This window comes from Balearica regulorum, chromosome 17 (assembly GCF_011004875.1).
Source record: "Balearica regulorum gibbericeps isolate bBalReg1 chromosome 17, bBalReg1.pri, whole genome shotgun sequence".
Taxonomy (NCBI): Eukaryota; Metazoa; Chordata; class Aves; order Gruiformes; family Gruidae; genus Balearica; species Balearica regulorum.
In genome coordinates this window covers 2,038,015-2,056,256 of record NC_046200.1, presented here as the reverse complement: position 1 = coordinate 2,056,256, position 18,242 = coordinate 2,038,015, and the positions used below count along the sequence as shown (strand labels likewise).

Below are 18,242 nucleotides of genomic sequence, written 5' to 3'. Positions count from 1 at the left end.
TCACAGCCCGGCTGCGTTAGGACGTGCAGGGCTCTGTAAGGGCTGGAGGAAGCCATCCGGGTGCGTGCAGAGCCCCCGCTCAGGTACCGGGTGACTTCACAGGGTCACAGTTTGGCCACTGCTCGGACTGCGGGGACAAGCACTGCAGCGATGATTTACAGGTACACAGTAGCCAGCCTCCTGCTCGCCGCTCACCCGCGTCTCCACGCCCCGTTCACCCCTGCAGCCCTGCTGCTGAAGTGTTCCTCTGCTCCAGGCAAGCGCGGGCTCTGCTCCCCTCCAGGGGCTCCTGCTTCCGTTAATAATCAGAGAGGCATCAACGGGCTTCAGGGGCAACACCCAGCACGTTCCCTGCCAGCGGTGTGCCAAGAGCCGCTGCAGTGACACAAACCTGCTTTCCTGAGATGCCTTCTTCCTTTGCCATATTTTCCCTGGCAATTCCTCTGGTCGCTGCACTGCTGCTTTAATTACTCTCTAAATTCCCCAAACCAGCTTCCAACCTGCTTGCTGCGTACAAGCCGGAGACTGCTATCAGACTTAGGCACCAAATTTTATCGCTGACATGTTGACAGCATAGGCTGTAACCATCCTGATGCTAATTTTTCTGCAGAGGACGCATTCTGCTAGAGCTCACTCGTTCATTTGTAACAGACTCAGCCCAAGCTCCAGCATATTTTGAGGTTCTGTCATGTTATGCCCAGCACAACTATCGCTTCATGTCACGGGTCCCAACAAACCCTGCAGAAGCTACATACAGTGTGGCAGAGAGGTTTTTCCAGCTGCGGGGAATTAATTTCTGAAGGGCTGAACTCACGAGGGGGTGGCTTGCTAAGACAAGGCTCCCCATGCCGAGAGCCCCTCTCCTTACCTGGCAATCTCACACTTGTTCACATCAAGGCCCCTCTTTGGCATGAACCCCATGCCCCTCTGCGGCTCTTTGCTGCTGAAGGTGTTGAGGTAGTGAACATAGGGGGATTCGTCCGTGATCTCAAAGTAGCGAATGCTGCTGTCACCCTGCAAGAAGCGAAAGGAGGACCACTCCGGAGGCTGGAGGGGCCAGCGCTCCCCGTGCTGGGGCAGGCAGCCCCCGGTCTCACCCGATAACCTTTCCTTCCAGGAACACCGGTGGCCACAGAGTAATGTGCAGTTTGTAGCTTTTTTTTTTTTTTCCCCAAGCTAAAACTTGCATTGCTTGCCAGTGGAATACGTCTGGGGCTGCTCACGGCAGTCGCCGTCAGACAGCACAGTGCTGTGTTTCGCTATCCATACGGCACCCGCAGAACCACCGTAAAGCAGATCCCTACTGCAACCCAAGTGCATCAGCTGAACAGTCTCTCAGCGATAAGCGCTGTTCTTCAAAATACCGTGGTACGGTGACCTGAGCTCGTGCTTCAGGACTGGGGGCGTCGACTTCCCCACCTCCTCTCGTGAAAAAGGTAAACTTTCTGCCACAGCCAGGCAGCAAGGCTCTAAGGCAGTTTCTCCTTGATTCCAGACAATTCTACTACACTAGCACCTCTGAAAGAGCAGAGGAGGTAGCAGATGTAGACCAAGTATTTCTCATTAGCTGTTTACACAGATGGGATTCTTGAGCGTACTTGTATGGATCTTCCTGTGTAATTATTTGTTCATCTTGCCTTTGGCTCCTGTTGTAGGAAGCCCAAAGCTGCGGCATCAGAAGTGGGCACTTCAGAGCACTTAATGCCTACAAATTGCTTTTAGAAAGGAGCACGATTCCAGCTTTCTATTATTTAACCCTGCAAAATTACAGCGAGTGCTGCTACATGCTCCATCATCTTCAAGCACAAGGAGGACATCATCTAAAACGTACCTTCCTCCCACACCAACGTACAATCATTCAGGTAACACCACGAAGAGATGTTTTGACAGTATCTGACATGTGGCACTAAGAGCAGCTTTACCTAAGTAAATCCATCTCAAAGAAACATCCAACTGCATACCAGACCTTGGCAGGGGAGATTTCACAGGCTGTCTGTATGGTCCTGCAGAGCGAGGATCAAACCGATTTCAGAGCAGCCCGACTTGTCCGCAGCCCTGACCACTGCTGCCGTGCTCACTTTTGGTTCTACCTTTCTCAACTGAGACACTTGGGGAACCTTCTACGGGCATCGTTCATTCCACAGGAGTCTCCCTCTACACAAGCCTAGTCATTCCAAAGCTTCTCTTACCTTGCCACACAAGTAAATAATGTTGGTATCTGGATCGTAGAACGGCAGCAGGACCCCATTGCTGGTGTCCATCTCATGAAGGGCTATGGGCTCCTCCATGTTTTTCTGGAAATAAAAAAAATGCCAGTGATGTTAATGAAGAATGGAAAAGCTCATATTAACGTAGGATCTAAATTATTAACAGTTCTTTGCAGCGGTGTCTTCACCACCCTGAAGGATCTGTGTGTTACAATAGCAAACGCTATAAATGTTCACGAGCTTACTCATTCTCCAAGGACATTTTAATCACAAAATGCAATAAAAGCAGGACTCAAGAAAATTCACAAAGTCAAGGGAAAGACGTGACACAGTCATGTCAGCGAGTGTCTTGTGCTGGTGTGGTGGGATTGTCACTGTCTTGTTCTGCACATATAACGTATAGAATGAAGCAACCTTCACACAGCCACTCTGCTCGCTGTGTACATCTTCTCAGACACTTTAAACGTGCTTCATCGCTGCTCTTGGTGAGGTGGGGATGGATACAAGAGAACTAATTCCTTTACTGAGTGAACAGCAACCCTAAATAACGACAATACCTTCTGGCACAGGAAGCCAGCATAGGAGCAGGCAGCAGCTGGAAGAGGGAATATGCTTGAGTGTATGAACTATGAAATTAGTGGGTGACCGCAGGTCTGGGCTAGGAACTCAAGGGATGTTACAACAGCCAGGTAGGAATGGGACAGGAACCTACTGGATTCCAAAGGGCAAGCTGCCGTTCGCTCATGCGGCTGAAGCCAGTTGTGAAGATGTTTCCATCAGCGAGGAAAATGGCTCGCATGGGCCGGGCTCCCTCGTGGGTTTTCTCTTTCTCCTGAAAGAGATTTACAGATCAGCCCCTAGCAAGGAACAGGAATCCCACCTGGTGGTGGCTTCTCTTCTGGCTGCATGGAATCTCTGGCAGGACGCACTGCTCCTCCACGCAGGATGCTGACTACACGGAGCAACATCCAACTACCTTTGCCCGATGCTTGAGGGAAGAAACCAATTACTAAACTACAAAAGAAGTGGTCATTCCTGGCTCATTTCAGCTTTGCCTATCAGACTCTTGCAAGGTTGAAGGAAGACTTGTGTGCAAGCTACGACACATATGCAGGCTGCTAAATCTCCCCTTTTCATACACAACTTTGGAACTGTAATTATACAAAAGGATTAGATGTGGAATTACACTCCTGCAGGTTTTAAAACTGAGCCCTAAAATCCTAGTTCAAAACACTAATCCCAATAAACCCACACAAATCCTTCAACTACTGCTATCCCTTCTTGATTTTTTCCCCACTTTGAAAAACACAACTAAACATGGTATACACTAAGCAAAAAGGTTCATTCTCTATATGCTCTTGCTAACTCTCTGCTGGAATGAAACCCATTGCTTCTTTAATTATTGTGCAAACTTACAGCAACGATTTCTTGTTTCCTGGGGTCAATAACTCGAACTTTTTTGTCTTTGGAAGCTGTACAGATTAGGCTGCCATTGCGATTCCAGCTCACATTGTAAATCATATCCACGTGCATGTCATCCAAGTTTATGAGGGCTTCACCTGTTCCCACATTCCAGATGATGATTGCATTATCACAACCTAAAAGAGAAAATAACAGCTAAAGTCCCAACACTGGTGTATACAGAAAAAAAAAGAACAAACAGCATCACGGAACAAGGAATAAAACCTGCTGCAGCTCCAAAGCTTCAGATGCTGACTCTGAAACACGCTCTGTGCACCATCACATAGGCAGAGCCCCAGGCAGCACATCCTCGCTCAGATACAGGCTCAGAGCAAGGACCAAGCAGCCAGAAGAGGCACCAAATTCTCCCCCTGAAATCATCGAGCACCTTCTGAGAGGTGCCGTAGCTGTCTCAAACAAAGGCAGTTTATTTGGGAGAATCTGGCCACCACCCCAGCCAAGGTGCTTGCCTGCGGGCTGGGGGACATGTGGAAGTGTGCCCTGGCCACCGCTACTGCAGCAGCTTTGTGCAGGAGCTCTCGGGTCTTGGCTCAACCGCAGGACTACAGAGCAAGAGATGCCAAGGGCAAAGAGGCGATGTTCTTACAGCTCCATACATGAGAATACTGGCTGGCAGCCAGTCGTTGCCTTCTCGGGTCAGAGATCTGCGGCAGAAAGAGTAAAAGTGGCACGGATGGAAAACAGACAACCGACAACAGGAGAAACGGCAGAACAAAGGGAAAAAAGAATGGCAGGCAGCAAAAGCTGAGGTCAGCACTTCCACAAGGACTGCAACCATCAGGTGGGTGGTTTTGTTCAAGGACCAGACAGCAAGAAGACAAAGATAAGGGGACAGCAAAATAAAGAGCAGGTAAGGGAGGGAAAGCACAACGCGTGACTGAGCAATTTCTCCTAAGGCTCCGGAGGGGTGAAAACCTGTAACGAGACAAAAGATAACAATCACTCTAAACTCCCAAAAGGCATGGAAGACATCCGAAATCAGTTTGTGGTCACCAGGAGGAACCCTGGAGACTGCAATGACCTGGCCGCATCCCTTCTCCTCTGTGTTTCTTAGGAGTAATCCTGGCCAGACTGCCTGCACACACACATCTTGTTGCTTGTGAGTACAGAGTCTGTAAAAATCACCTTCTCCTTTTGTATGCTCTCACACTCAGTTTCACTACATTAACTGCCACAAGGTCTGCAAGTCCAAACATTTTTGGGGAAACCAGATCAAAATGAAACCGGTACCTCCAAAGGCACTTATATCCCAGAAAACGCACAGCTCGTCCAACAGTCCTGCTGAAAGGATTTACTTCTTTTATTGAGCTCCAACCTAAAGGTCATGCTATCAAAGCCTCAGACTGTGCTAATCGGTAATGACCTATCCATTTCATTTCCATAATGATGTGACTGTTTTTCAGTGGTCAAAAGGATCTCATTGCATAGACTGTACCAGTCGAGGAGACAATTTTGAAAATGCTGAAAGCACGTGGGAGGAGCAGTCAGACCCCGCGATACCTCGCAGGGATCAGTGGAAAGGAGAAACAGTTGGGCCTTTTATAAAAGTATATGAAAACAAGGATGAGGAGAGTGCAGATGTAAATAGTTATCAGTGGATGAAATCTGCAGATCAAGTAAAGTCTGGAACAATTTTAACACTGTAATTCATGTCTCCAGAGAATTTCCTGGTTCTTGTCCCTGTAGACTGAAGATAACAGAAAAAGAGTCAACAAGCTCTTCTCCACAACACCTGGTGTGCAAACAAAACATGAGGGAGAGACGCTTGTTGACCCCACAGCGCCGACGCACCGTACCTGCGCTGAGCAGCACGTTGCGTGCTGTCGGATGCCAAGCCACGATGCCGACTCTCTTGGAATGGCCTTCTAGCACTACCACCGGCTCTGTCAGGGACAGGGTGAGTCCGTTCTCGGGAATCTGCCACACCTGGAAAGGGGAAAGGAAAGACGGTTAGCCAAGGGCCAGCCCCTCTGAAGAGCGCGGTACTCGTTTGCTTCCTGCATCCTGCGCCATGCCGCGGCAGAAGCCTGAGTTGTCACTTCTCAATATAAACAGGAAGAGAGAATCGGGGAGGGAATTGTTCCCAGCCACCCATGAACCTTCAGCTGATCTGTGCGTAACATCCTTCCCAGCTCACGCTGCCAGCACATAACCACCGGCTACTACCGCTGCAAACGCCCCGTTATCGCTGCGTCCAGAGATCCATTTGTCTTGGATGCTGCCTGTGAAGGATTCAAAAAACTTTGCCTTGCCCCTCAAATTCCATCTGAACAAGCTGCTGTCTTCTCAAATTATGCTTGCACCTCGGAGGGACAATATTGCAGCTATACCGTGCCTGCTTTTTATTTCTTTAGAAATACTGGCAATCAGATTTCACATTACGTTTAGAGCCTCCTTTCAGACACCATTTAACTGGGGAAGAGCAGTTTGGTCCGGCTAAGGTTCAAGCAGCCCAAGCTAGCATTGCAGAAACTACCTTCGAATGCAGCAAACTGCCTGCTCGCTTCTTGCCTGCTTGGTAACACAACCCTTCAGTTGCGAGGATCTTCCGGAAAGTGCCATCGGGAGGAGGAACAGCCCCCCAAGGATCGCTGAGCACCGGCATTCCAGCTCTGGAGTCAGAGTAGGTTTACGCACGGAGGGAGGTGGCTTCTGCAACTGGCAGGGACCAGGGATGGGAGAGACGAAACTCATCGCCCCATGCCCCAAGGTGGGATCAGCCCTACCAAAACTATTCCTGCAATTCAACGCTGGATAATCATCTTCCAACTGAATTTTACCTACTTCTAGTGTATTAAACAATTAAACAGAGCGCCCATCAATGAGCAATTATAGCTACCTATAGATAGGTGGCAGCATTAGAGCACATTTGCTTCGCTTTCCATTGTTTGCTTTTCCTGGCGGTAGAGAACAGGGCTGGCCAGCCCCTGCCCAGGATGCCCAAGAAGCTGTCAGAGCCAGCAGATGCAAGCTGAGCGGATTTCGGAAGGAAGGCAGACAGACATGCATGAGGGCGGTGTGGATTTTTGTGCTAATCCCGGTTTCTCCCTTCTCGCAGGGATGGCTGCTGCTTAAATAAAACCCACCGAGATGCAACAACTCTCAGCGTGTACCAGCTCACCTCTAAACAACCCTAAAATGATTTCACTTTTCACCGATGCATCTCCCGGTGCCGTCCCTCCCCGCACCCTCAGCATTCCAGGAGGAATGACCAGCGACAGGCATGCAACCTCAGCAGAGAATTTCTCTGCAAGGGTTGAAAATCCCTCTTTCTCTTCCCGCCTGATGGAACAGTGCTAGCAACAAGATTATGTAAACAGAGGCTTTTACCAGCAATCACGTTTTAAAAACTGGAGCTGTTCAGCCTAGAGAAGCAGGATGCCATCCCGCTCGCTTCCAGTTCGACACCAGCTTTGCTAGTGACTGCAGCCACAGCATGCCTTGCAAACTGCCACAAATCATTTCACCTGCCCATTACACGATAAAACTGGGTTACAAAGCTGTCAGTTTTTACAGCAGCAGCTTTCTTCTTGCCAGTCAGGGAATAACAACCTGACGGCAGCAACAGTTTACAACACATCTGCTGACAGAGGGAACTTTAACGTCCTGCACCTGCACTTAAATGCCGTAACTGTGTGCAGGTCTCTCAGACAAACCACCTCCAAAGCCCTCACAGTTGAAAGCACCGATGCAATGCTGCAGGGAACGGGTATTACCTAAACCAGTAAGAAAGCTGGAAAGAGAAGATGAGAGCTGGGAGACCCCAGCAGAAGAGGCAACGCGCGACAGGGATGGGAGGTGCCCAGCAGAGCACTGGGTGACACCGGTGCGGGGTGGAGGACGCTCAACACGAGCAGCTCAGGTCTGACAGCTCCGCCTGGGACACAGCTGACGTGGGGATGCGAAACACAAACCACCCCAAAACCACTTCTCCACTAGGTGACAAGTCCACGACAGCCAAGACTGACCCACGCAAGTCGCTGCTACACTGAGGATTAAGCAGGGAGTCAGGCATCTGGTTATCCCAGAGCCCTGAGGAGCCCTTCAAAACGGCCAGCCTTGATGAACACAGCCATTTCCTCCCCTGAAACGGTGCAGCACAACGGCCTGCCCCAACTCACAGCCTCACCCTGTCTGTGGCGGAAGCTTCGAAAACTGAATTTATTCACAAGACGACCCAGGAGCACCATGAGCTTCCAGACCTACGGACAAGGCAGGCAGGGACGGCAGCAGGGTCAGGGCAGCTTCTACACCCGCAGCTGCAGCCAGCCTTCCTCCCAGCCCAGGGGCAGCCGGGGCGAAGGGACCGCGTCCCCCAGACCCCCCAGCTTCCGCAACGGTGCCGGGATCCTCCTGTGCAAGCGCAGCTTCACAGAGAAGTGACTCATGTGCCAGAAAACTCCAGGACCAAGTTTAAACGGGAGCCAGCAAGTGAAGGGGGTGGGAGAGGAAGAAGAGGTATTAGAGGCAAAATACCAATGAAAAGGACTTTTTAAAAGCCTCTGGAGGGCAGATTTTTTAATTTTTTTTTAAGGGAAAGCCCCTATAGTTTACAGCAGCTGCAGACCAGTGTAATCCTCTGCAGATTACAGAAACTATTGACCTAATAATCCTGCTTGGTATTGCAAAAAAAAAAAAAAAAAAAAAAAGCTAGGAGTGCGAAAGGTCGGGGTACGCTCCCAAGCGAGCTGGCCCGCTCATTCCCGCACAGGGTGGGGTGCCTGGCTGCAGCGTGGGATGAAATTAGGTTCACGGGGAAAATCAAGCAACTTTCACTTTGGATGCAGGAGCCAGCCTGCTGAAGGTGAGGACTCAGGATGAGTACACAAAGGAAACCTTAAAATATTGCAAGATAGCTGGACATCAGTAACAGTTTGTTGACTCTCTGACTTGTGGGGGTTTTTGGGTTGTTTGGTTTATTTTGGTTTTGTGGGGTTTTTTTTAAAGTTAACATGTCTGATCTGTTTGCGATAGAGGAAGTGAAGTCACGCCCCGGCGGTGTGCAGAGGTTTGGGTCTCAGAGGAAGAGCAGGAGGGGGAAAGGTTTTGCACAAACAGCATGTGAGAAGGAACATAAAGCAAACTTTTTCAGCACTTATTTTTATACCCTTTAAAGAGAATCAAAAAGTGTCTCTTCTGGCTCTACACCAACCTGCAGAGAAGATTATTAAGTCAATTTCTAGAAAATCATCAATTCCTACATCCACATTAGGTGAGGAAACAAATGAGTTTGAGCCCTGGGTTTTATCTATGTCCCTACTCTCGTATCCCTGCAGGAAAAGGCACTTGGCACATCCATTTTTCGTAGCTGCAAGACCTTCTCCAGAGGCAGCCGGTCCTGGTTCATCCTGTCCCGGTACCACATCTTAACCGTCTGCAATCAGATTGGGGTCCCAGGTCATTGCAAGGGCTCTAGTTTAGTTTTTAAAACAATTTGCTCAATCAAACGAACTCTACTCTGGCCGTTACATGCAAACTCATTAGTATTCACCTTCTGATGAAGCACATTTTCCATATCTGAGAAAGGCCATCTGATACCATCTCCAAGCCTTCATACAATCAAACATTTTCCAGCCGAATTAAAAAACCTGCAGTAGATTACAGCCATTCAGCAGAATATCAAGCATAAATATTTAAAGTAATTCCTTATTTGTTGGCACAAGAAAATCATTCTTCAAAGAGAGCTCCAGAAGAGGCCACAGAAGGTATCTGCATGCCACAGTGTTTTAAAGGAAGTCTTTCTGAGAGCAATTCGGAGCAGAGGAGATGGGGACTCCCCGTCTCCCTCTTCTTCTCCAAAAGAAGAGAGAAATTCGGCAAGAAACCAGCAAATGGGGCAGAGAGGCTACTGCCAGTACCCACATCGCATCGCTCGTCTGATTAGGGCTCTGGTGTTACGTTGGACATATGAAATGGACGTTCTGGAGCACTGAGAAAGGTGTGAAGAGGAAATACTTAAACACTCGCAGACTACAAGTATTTCATTATACGTCCAACCGCTTCAAGAGAGTTGTATCTGCCAGCTCAGAAGGAATCTGTTGGCTTCGCACTCCAACTGGGAAGGGCACCAGCCATCTTTTTCTTCTCTACCTCCAAATAATTTCTGAATGCATCAGATGTGACAGCAGAAGGAATAAGTGTATCACCTGAAACTGTCAGATCACATCTATCAAGTGACTTTATCAGACAAATCTCGATGCAGCTACCAACAGTTAAACCTCTAAAGCTGTCCAAGCCACAAAGCCCAGCAGTATCAGAAAAAGATGTCTTCTTTCCCAGTCCTTTATTTCAACCCCTAGTTTAAGGATCTCAAATACCATACCTGCTCAAGGTTTAGAAGCAGCTCACAGGGTATTTCCACCTTCTACCAATATGAGTTCTTATTTACATGAAAATGCTTCTAGCTTTTGCAAGGGCCAAATTAACCTTTCTTGTGCAACACAAAGACTGCAGACAGTTCAAAAAGTTACGGCTACAGGTAATCAGCCCTCTCACCCCAGAGATGTTGGTTAGACAGCATCTCAAAGCCTCAACAAGTATCTACTGGACGTCGATGAGATCTTTTGTGGCAGAGGGTAAGATCCTAAATCCTCGAGTGCCAAGGCACAAATGGTCTTTAAAACCATAAGGTATTTTTTAAAAAGCAGCTGGCACTTCTGCAGAAAGCCACGCGATTTCCTCCACCACATCACTACTTCTCATTTCACATTGGCTAACGGAGACTTCAGAGCTGACGAACAACCACATACCCTTTAAAGTAAGATGAGTTTATTCAGCGACAGGTTGTTCAGGAAGCAGGACTCCAAAACCTTTACTGAAGAAAAGCAAAGAAAACAGGATGCTAAGTTACCCGTGCCAGGACAGAAAAGCAATTAAAAATGGGAAGGCTCATTAGCTCATCCAGTTTGTTTCCAAACAGTCCAGGCCCGGGTTGCTCTTTACACACTCTAGCTCTGGCCAGTCCAGTTAACAACTGTCCCAAATGATTTGGGATACGTCATTTCCCATCAGAATTGATGCGATACTTAACAGGAGATTCAACTTAAGTCTTCAGTCCTCTTTGCTTTCTTCATCACTACTCTCGGCACTTGGCTTCACTGCATTTTCAACCTCCAGCTAACACGCACCTAACGTCTTCCAAACCACGAGCTGCACACGCTTGTTCCTTCAAGAGCAGCAAGAACTCACTTATTGCACCTTCCCAGCTGCTTGCTGCCTTGCACGCAAGACACGGTCACACCAACAGGTACCATGCACGAACACGAGTGTGCAAACTTACAGCCAGCTAACACCGCGGTGCCTGTCCACATGTGTGTTGCCTCCGGGGACGGAGGGGAAGCTCAGCCCCTGCTCCTGTGGTTGTTGCTTATCTGCACACACCGAGCAGACAACCTACCGTGAACCCACGCCCCGCGGAGCCGGTTTGCGCAGCTGTAGGCTCAGATTCCTGCAGACAGTTTGTGTCTACATTAGGAGCATTTGGACAACTTTGGACAACTTGTAAGCGAACACTGTTGGTTTTTCTGCATAATTCAATCCCTCTGGAGCCTCACAACATACTTGTCATTGCACTTGGATTAGGGACTTATTTTGCCTCCACGAAGGCAGCTATGGACCTTAGCTTCGCCTGCTTCTGTTGATGCTCATGTTTCAGAGACCGTTCCTTCCAACTCGCAGCCCTTCTGGATCCTGGTTTTTGGAGGAACATTCCTGCATCCTTCAAAGCTTCGTTCTAGCCCAGTAGTGAACGTTACAAACGCAGAAGCTTGTTGTTTTGTTTAATATTAAATATAGTACATTTCGTTAACATGCTTCAGCTTCCAAGACTGAGAGATCACAGGCAAGAGCTGTCCCAGGATAAGCCTCTTGGGATGAATCCCCTCCCAAACATTTTAACGATGAACAGAAGCAAAGGAATTTATCTGACATGATCTATAATAAGATTTCAATATAACATTCAGCCTACAGCATTTCTAAATATGGCCAAAGATCACTGAAGTTATTTGGCATTATTTCATCTTACAAGGATTTTCTTTCACTTATTCTGCTGTGTTTGCATACACAGGATTCCACATCCATCACGGAGCAAGGTCGTCTATTGTTCAGTGGGCTCTGACAGAGGTAAAATAGGTCTCAGGACCAAGGCTGGCAGGTGCAGAATTTGGATTATTTTTTATTTATTTATTAAAAAACTCCAACCCCTTTTGACACCTACTCACAACCTGTAGATATAGGAAAATACGACAGTGTCACCCTTCAATCAAGGGCTGAAGCAATTCTGAAACCCTTCTTCCCCTCCAATTTTCATCTCTTCCCAACACACACCACTGCATCCATTAGGATATTCGAGGTAAGGAACCATCTCAGTCTTCTACAAAGCACTACAAGTCAAAACATCTCACCACTAACTGGCACTCTTTTTTCTCTTTCCTCTTCCCAAACATCAGAGAAATCCCCAAGGGAAGGTAAAAGGGAAGAGCAACTGAAGACAAAGCCAAGAAGACACAGGCCAAGTCCGTTACACGAAGCGCCGTCTCAGTGCTGGAGAGATTCTTCTCAGACGTCTGAGGCTGCACCTTCTCCAACATAACATGAGAAGAAAGTACCAAATTCTGCTCTTACTCAGGTAACAAAGCTTGCTCTGCTATTTTTGCTCCATTTTTTAGCTAGGTTTCTTAAGCTGAGGCAAAACGCGACCTGCAGAATGCCCACAGCCAATCTCACGTCAGCAAGGACTCTGCCCTTGGCGTCGGAACAGGAGATGTCTTCAGAAATACAAGCGTCATTTGCAGCATGAAGCAAACCCCACCCCGCGAGACAAATTAAATACACTTACCATGACGGTGCAGTCCTCAGAGCCACTGGCGATGACCTGGTCATTATGAGGACACCAGTCTATGTCCAGCACCGGTCCTGTGTGGCCACACACTGTTGGGTAGGACTTGTCAATTCTGCCTGTCTGGAGAGGGGACACAAGAAAGAGAGCTGTAATACACAGACAGCAGAGAACACATCTCGGAGCAGAGGAAGATGCTTCCTAATTCTCCATTAGCTCTTTCAGCATTCACAATTTCATGAAATTTGAATCATCTCGTGTATCGGTAGAGGAAACAAAGCGACAAGTCTCTTCTCCAGCACCAACTGGCTGGAAACTCTGGACAGTGGAAGACAAGGGTCCAGAGATTCAGCACAGGGTGGGCTGTGCTCCCCCTCGGACGCAGGGATGCTTTGCTGTCCGTATCTCAGCATTCGCTGCGACACCGCCCCTTTGTCCGTCCCCAGTGTTTTGGGAAGAGGGCTCTGCCCGACCAGCGAAGCTCTGGTTTTGTCTGTGCCTCACAACAGAGGCCAGCGACAGCTAAATATAACCGAACTAAAATTTTAATTGAAGGGTGTTGCTGGTCATTGAATTTACCAAGTCTGCCTGTTTTCACGATAGAAGTATTTTGCTTAGATGGAAAGTTTTTAGGGCACAGTTGTGCAGAGTAAAATACTGTTTTCAGGAGTAAATTCTGCCGAGACAGACTGCCACAGCCACCCACCCCGATCCGTACTTGCCTCTCCACGGCCGGAGGACCAGGGCCACCAGCACGCTGCCAAAGTCAAGCTCACTACTCAGATAAACTTTCCAAGAAAAACAAGCAAACGAGATGTTCCCATTTGAACTGAGACAAATCTAGCGATGCCAATGCACTTGTTGGAAAGACACCAACTTTGCCAACCATTTTGCTGATGGAGCCTCTTAATATCCTGAAGCATCTGACCCCCCCAAAACTGCCGATGCACCTAAGACCCCAGCTTCCTCTGCGTGAAAGGAAATAAAAATCACTGTAGCTAATCATCGTTCTCTCTCTTGGTCAAGCCTTGCACACATGGGAAGGAATATTTAACACACTGAAGATGCATGGCAGGGTGAACAGGAGACTCTTGCACTCCCAGAGCCAGAACCCCGATGGGTTTTGTTTCTAGGGAATGCCGCGATGGCCTTTTCCTGAGTGATGGGAGAAGAGAGGCAGGAGGGAAAGATCTGGGACGGGATCTTCTTCTTTTGCGTTTAAACATGCAGAAGAATGGCAGAAGTGAAATGCCAGCCATTTCGGTGATAACGTTCCCCAAGCTTGGAGGTTACACCCCTCAATACACGGCTCCTACCCACCTCTGCGCGAAAGGCTGCTCCTATTCCCCGCTGCCTTACGTACAAAGGAGCAGAATGATGCTGACTGCCGGCTTTTGAAGACTACTGACCTGAAGACCTCTACTGGCAACAAAACAAGATATAGATCCAAACAGACTAAGTTGCAGAAACAAAACAACTGCTATTTCCTAAATGCCCAAATTTAGGTCTCAAAGAAAAGACTGTCTCACTGAGTCAAATGCTCTTGAAATTATTAAAAGTGAAAGTGTTGTAGATGAAAAAGCAAAATCAGACATTCAAAAATTAAAGTCTGGGTAATCCCTCTTGGATGCCATAATGTGAAATAGGATTTAAAAAATTAATACACCCAACTGACATGTATAGTCCATCCATTTTAATTTATCTAATTAAAAAAGAACCATGCAGAGCATATGAGCACGAACACATTTCAAAAGTCACATTACAGGCCAAATACAAATGTAGAGCTAAACCAAAAGAAAAAAATACGACTAATACTGCAAGATGTCAGTGATTACCTGTTCTGGCTCCTAGGCAGGGCTCAGAGTAATCCTCTAAGAGGAGCCTATGGTAATTATTTGTAGGCTGCACAAGTGCTTGTCAGTTTAGTTTAGAGTTTTTACAGTAATTTATTACTGGAGGGAGGGGGAAAAAAATTCAATTTGAACAAATTAAACCGCAAACTTCACCTTTCAGTTTTGATCATGATGAACCTGAACAGCACGAGCAGCAGCAGCCAACTGCCTGTGACAGCCAGCTGACCGCAGGGACCAGGCAACCCCACCGCCTGCTTCTAATCGCCTAAAACGGAGCTCATTTTTTAAACCAGCTATCCTGTACATCCATTAGCTCACTAAACGAGACGACGGTGGCTCCGTGTGAGCCAGAGGCGAGAGGGAGGTCCCAACGCCCAAAAGCAGAAGGGACCAGCACAGCCACGGGTTTCCAGCTCTCACGGGAACAGGTGAAGCAACAAGCAGCAAGCCAGAGCAAAGCTCAGCCTTGTCACCAAGCCAGAGCAAAGCTCAGCCTTGTCACCAAGCTGAGGAACTTGAGATCGACGCACAGGGATGGCTGTTTGGGACAAGACAAAATGTTTGCGGGGGCAGAGCCATCTGCAGATGCACAAAGGGGAAGTTAAACCAAACTGAACAGAAATATCTTTGCACCGTGTTACAGGTGAATAGATGGTTATCTGCATCATCTGTGAAGTGCACCCTTTCCTGCCTGGACGCAGAATGACATACAAAAAGCATTTCTAGCAAGGGAACAGAGTAAGGATGGAAAAAATGAGATGTTATTCAGAAGCAGTGTGGGAGATGCAATAACTTCAAGCAACCTCAAGCGTATTTATTCAAAAAAATTTACAGAACTGAGTACAAACAAGAGAAAGAGATGTCACGCTGCCTGCAAACACAACAGCTCCCCAGGGTCTGGCAGAGGAAGACAATGCCAGGGGAGATGCACAGCCCGGCGGCACCAACTTCTACACTCAGACACAGCACTACTGCATGAGGACTGTCCTGCTTTCGGCTGGGATAGAGTTAATTTTCTTTCCAGTAGCTGGTACAGTGCTGTGATGTGGACTTAGGAAGAGAATACCACTGATAACACACTGCTGTTTTGGTTGTTGCTCAGCAACGTGTACACCAAGCCAAGGACTTTTCAGCTTCGCACCCTGCCCGTCAGCGAGGGGCTGGGGGGCGACATGGCCAGGACAGCTGACCCAGACTGGCCAAGGGACGTTCCACACTGTATGACGTCATGCTCAGTATGTAACTGGGGGAAGCTGGCTGTGGGGGCTGGAGCACGGCTTGGGAACTAGCTGGGCATCAGTGGTCTGTGGGTGGTGAGCAAGTATGCTGTGCATCACTTGTTTTGGATACTCTTCTATAATCATTATTATTATTCTCTTCCTTTTCTGTCACGTTAAGCTGTCTTTATCTCAAACCACAAGCTTTACCTTTTTTCCCCTGTGTCTCTCCACCATCCCACTGGGGGAGTGAGTGAACGGCTGTGGGGTTGTTTTAGCTGCCTGCAGGGTTAAACCACAAGGACCAACTCAGCTGCTCACCAGGGTCCACAAAGAATAGCGTCAGAACAGCAAAATGAGACTAGAAAAGGGTGTAAGGGGACCGAAGGGTTTACTGGCCAAACAGCTGCCGTGCCGCTCGAAGCTGCAGCTCGGCTAGCAGAAGTCCCACCACTTTTCAGAGAAGCTACTGACTTGTGGTCAGAGACGCAGAACTGTCTTTGCAGGGCAGAGGAAACCACGGTGCTTTCCTGAACACATAACAAAGAGCAAGAGCTCTCCTCGGCAACGCTTCTACACGCGCTTCAACTGCTCTGCTTTAAAAAAGCCAACACTTTTATTAGAAAGCGTGACCCTTCAAAGGGGATTAGAGGGTGTCGAGGACAGTAACCCGTGTCACCACCCTGGGGCCCGACCCAACACACCTTCCCCTCCACCACCCCGCAGGGTGAGAAATGAGCAGGTTTTAACTCAGATGTGTTACTTTACCACCTCTCTAAGCCAGTTTTGCAAATACCATCCGGGCAGGCTACACCGCAGGCTTCCTCCCCCCAGTAGCGTTCCCCTCTCCGGGGCGGGGAATCCCAATTCCCGGCATCGTGCGGGATCAGATGTGCACAGAAGAGCTTTAAAAACAGTATTTGGGAGAGGGTTTGCCAAAAGGGAAAAGACCAGGAAGCCTGCAGTAGTGCATTAAAAAAAACCACCACCATCCCGTAAAATCACCAAATTCAATCTTTCTAAACACAACTCCTTTTAAAAGGGTCGCCTCTGCCACAAGAACAGCGCGAGGTTTGTAACTCTGCTGCCAAACGGGTGTGTTTTCATGTTACCGTAATACTCCCAGGTTTGGGGATTTATTTATTTATTTTAAAATGTAATCTTTTAATTAGTTAAGGATTTAAAATAAATCTCAAGTGCTGATACACAGCTTAAAATTAACTCGGTACGACTTCAAGAAATTAAATCCTTTTCATAATCCATTACGACTCTGGTTGAGCAACATGTCACAGTAACGACTTTTGAAACTCAAGAGTTGTATTTTATAAAATGAGTTAGCCAAAAAGGTGAATTTGAGGATTCCTATGCTGGATGGCATTGACTGGAAGCACACTCAGTATTCAGATCCTTCAATAGGTGGTAAGCTGACCTCCCCAAATGAATTCATTTAGTGCTTTCACGTATCCCAGACCAGAAAAAAAGACAGACAGATGAGATGAAAAAAATTGTTATTAAATCCAGAAAGGATAGAGAAGTGGCACGGGAAAACTGTTCCTAAAAGTGGTAGTTTTATGAATTAATTTGACTGTCCTACAATCGCTTCTCTGCCAAAAAAGGGCAACTGGTTGCAGGAAACAGCTCATGGATTATGGTAAAAATATCATGGAGAACAGCTGCTTCCCCCAACCCATGGTTGCGTTCATTAAGATCACCATTTAAAACAGGGAAGTGGCATCAAGTTGCACAAGCAAAAGCAATTCCCCCACCCTTACTTCGCAGAAGTTTGAGGAAGGAAATCAGGTCACAACTGCAACACTTGAAACACAAACCCAGTAATACCTTTTCTCTGTTCGAGAGGACATTCCTTTTTTCTTAGCTAAATTGTCTATTTTCCTCACGACAAGTTTCACAAAGCCCAGCCGAGTGAAGTTGAATGTGCTCTGGCCACCAAGCCTCCACCTCTGGTTGCCCCAGCTGGCCATGGGGGAGAAAACACTGCAGTCGTATGTAATGAAAGGGCATTGCTCTCTCGTGACCATGACAAATAGACATTAGTCACCCAGCAAACCAATCAAGGCATCCATAACTAATTTGGAAGATTATGAAAAGTGTTACTCCCAAAAGGTCTACTGTAATGTCATGCAATGAGAGACTTTAAGGCATTCATAACTACATACTGCTTTCAAACCAAACCACCATAAACATCGATTGTGCCCTCCAAGAATTGCTCAGCAGCGCTCCCGTTCTTGTTTTATCACCTTGACAGCTGCAGGGCTGTGACATTACAGTAGACGTTACAGGCTGCTATAGAACAGAGACAAAGGTCCTTGTTCTGGAGTGCCCAGACTTAAACGGATGCACAAAGAAGAGGGAAGAAAAACGCAGTGACAGCCGGGGATCCTGCACAAAGCCAAGCCTGCCCCGGCAGCAAGAGCGGGGCTTGAAAAACCACGGCACTGCGCGGCCCCAGCAGATTTGGCATCGCCGCTCAAAGCACGGTTTGGAGGGTTTCGGGTGTGCGGACAGCCGGGTGCAGCAGGCAGCACTGGCGAGGTTTGTTCCACGGTGCTGGGAGAGGAGCTGTGGCAGCTGGGGGACTTCATGGTTTGACCGGAGAATGGAGAGGTAAGAGCTGGTTGCAACTGCA

General features: G+C 47.9%; 1 protein-coding gene across 2 annotated transcripts in view; it reads right to left on the bottom strand.

Annotated features, from left to right (window-relative positions):
- CORO1C (coronin 1C) overlaps positions 1–18,242 on the bottom strand; it is a 56,335-nt gene that overhangs the window by 3,862 nt on the left and 34,231 nt on the right. For both annotated transcript variants that reach the window (XM_075770158.1, XM_075770159.1), the window contains exons 3-8: positions 12,526–12,648; positions 5,486–5,615; positions 3,624–3,805; positions 2,920–3,039; positions 2,190–2,294; positions 869–1,014 (exon numbers count right to left, since the gene is read on the bottom strand). In XM_075770158.1, the coding sequence (XP_075626273.1) occupies positions 869–1,014; positions 2,190–2,294; positions 2,920–3,039; positions 3,624–3,805; positions 5,486–5,615; positions 12,526–12,648 (806 nt within the window). The remainder of the gene's footprint in view (positions 1–868; positions 1,015–2,189; positions 2,295–2,919; positions 3,040–3,623; positions 3,806–5,485; positions 5,616–12,525; positions 12,649–18,242) is intronic.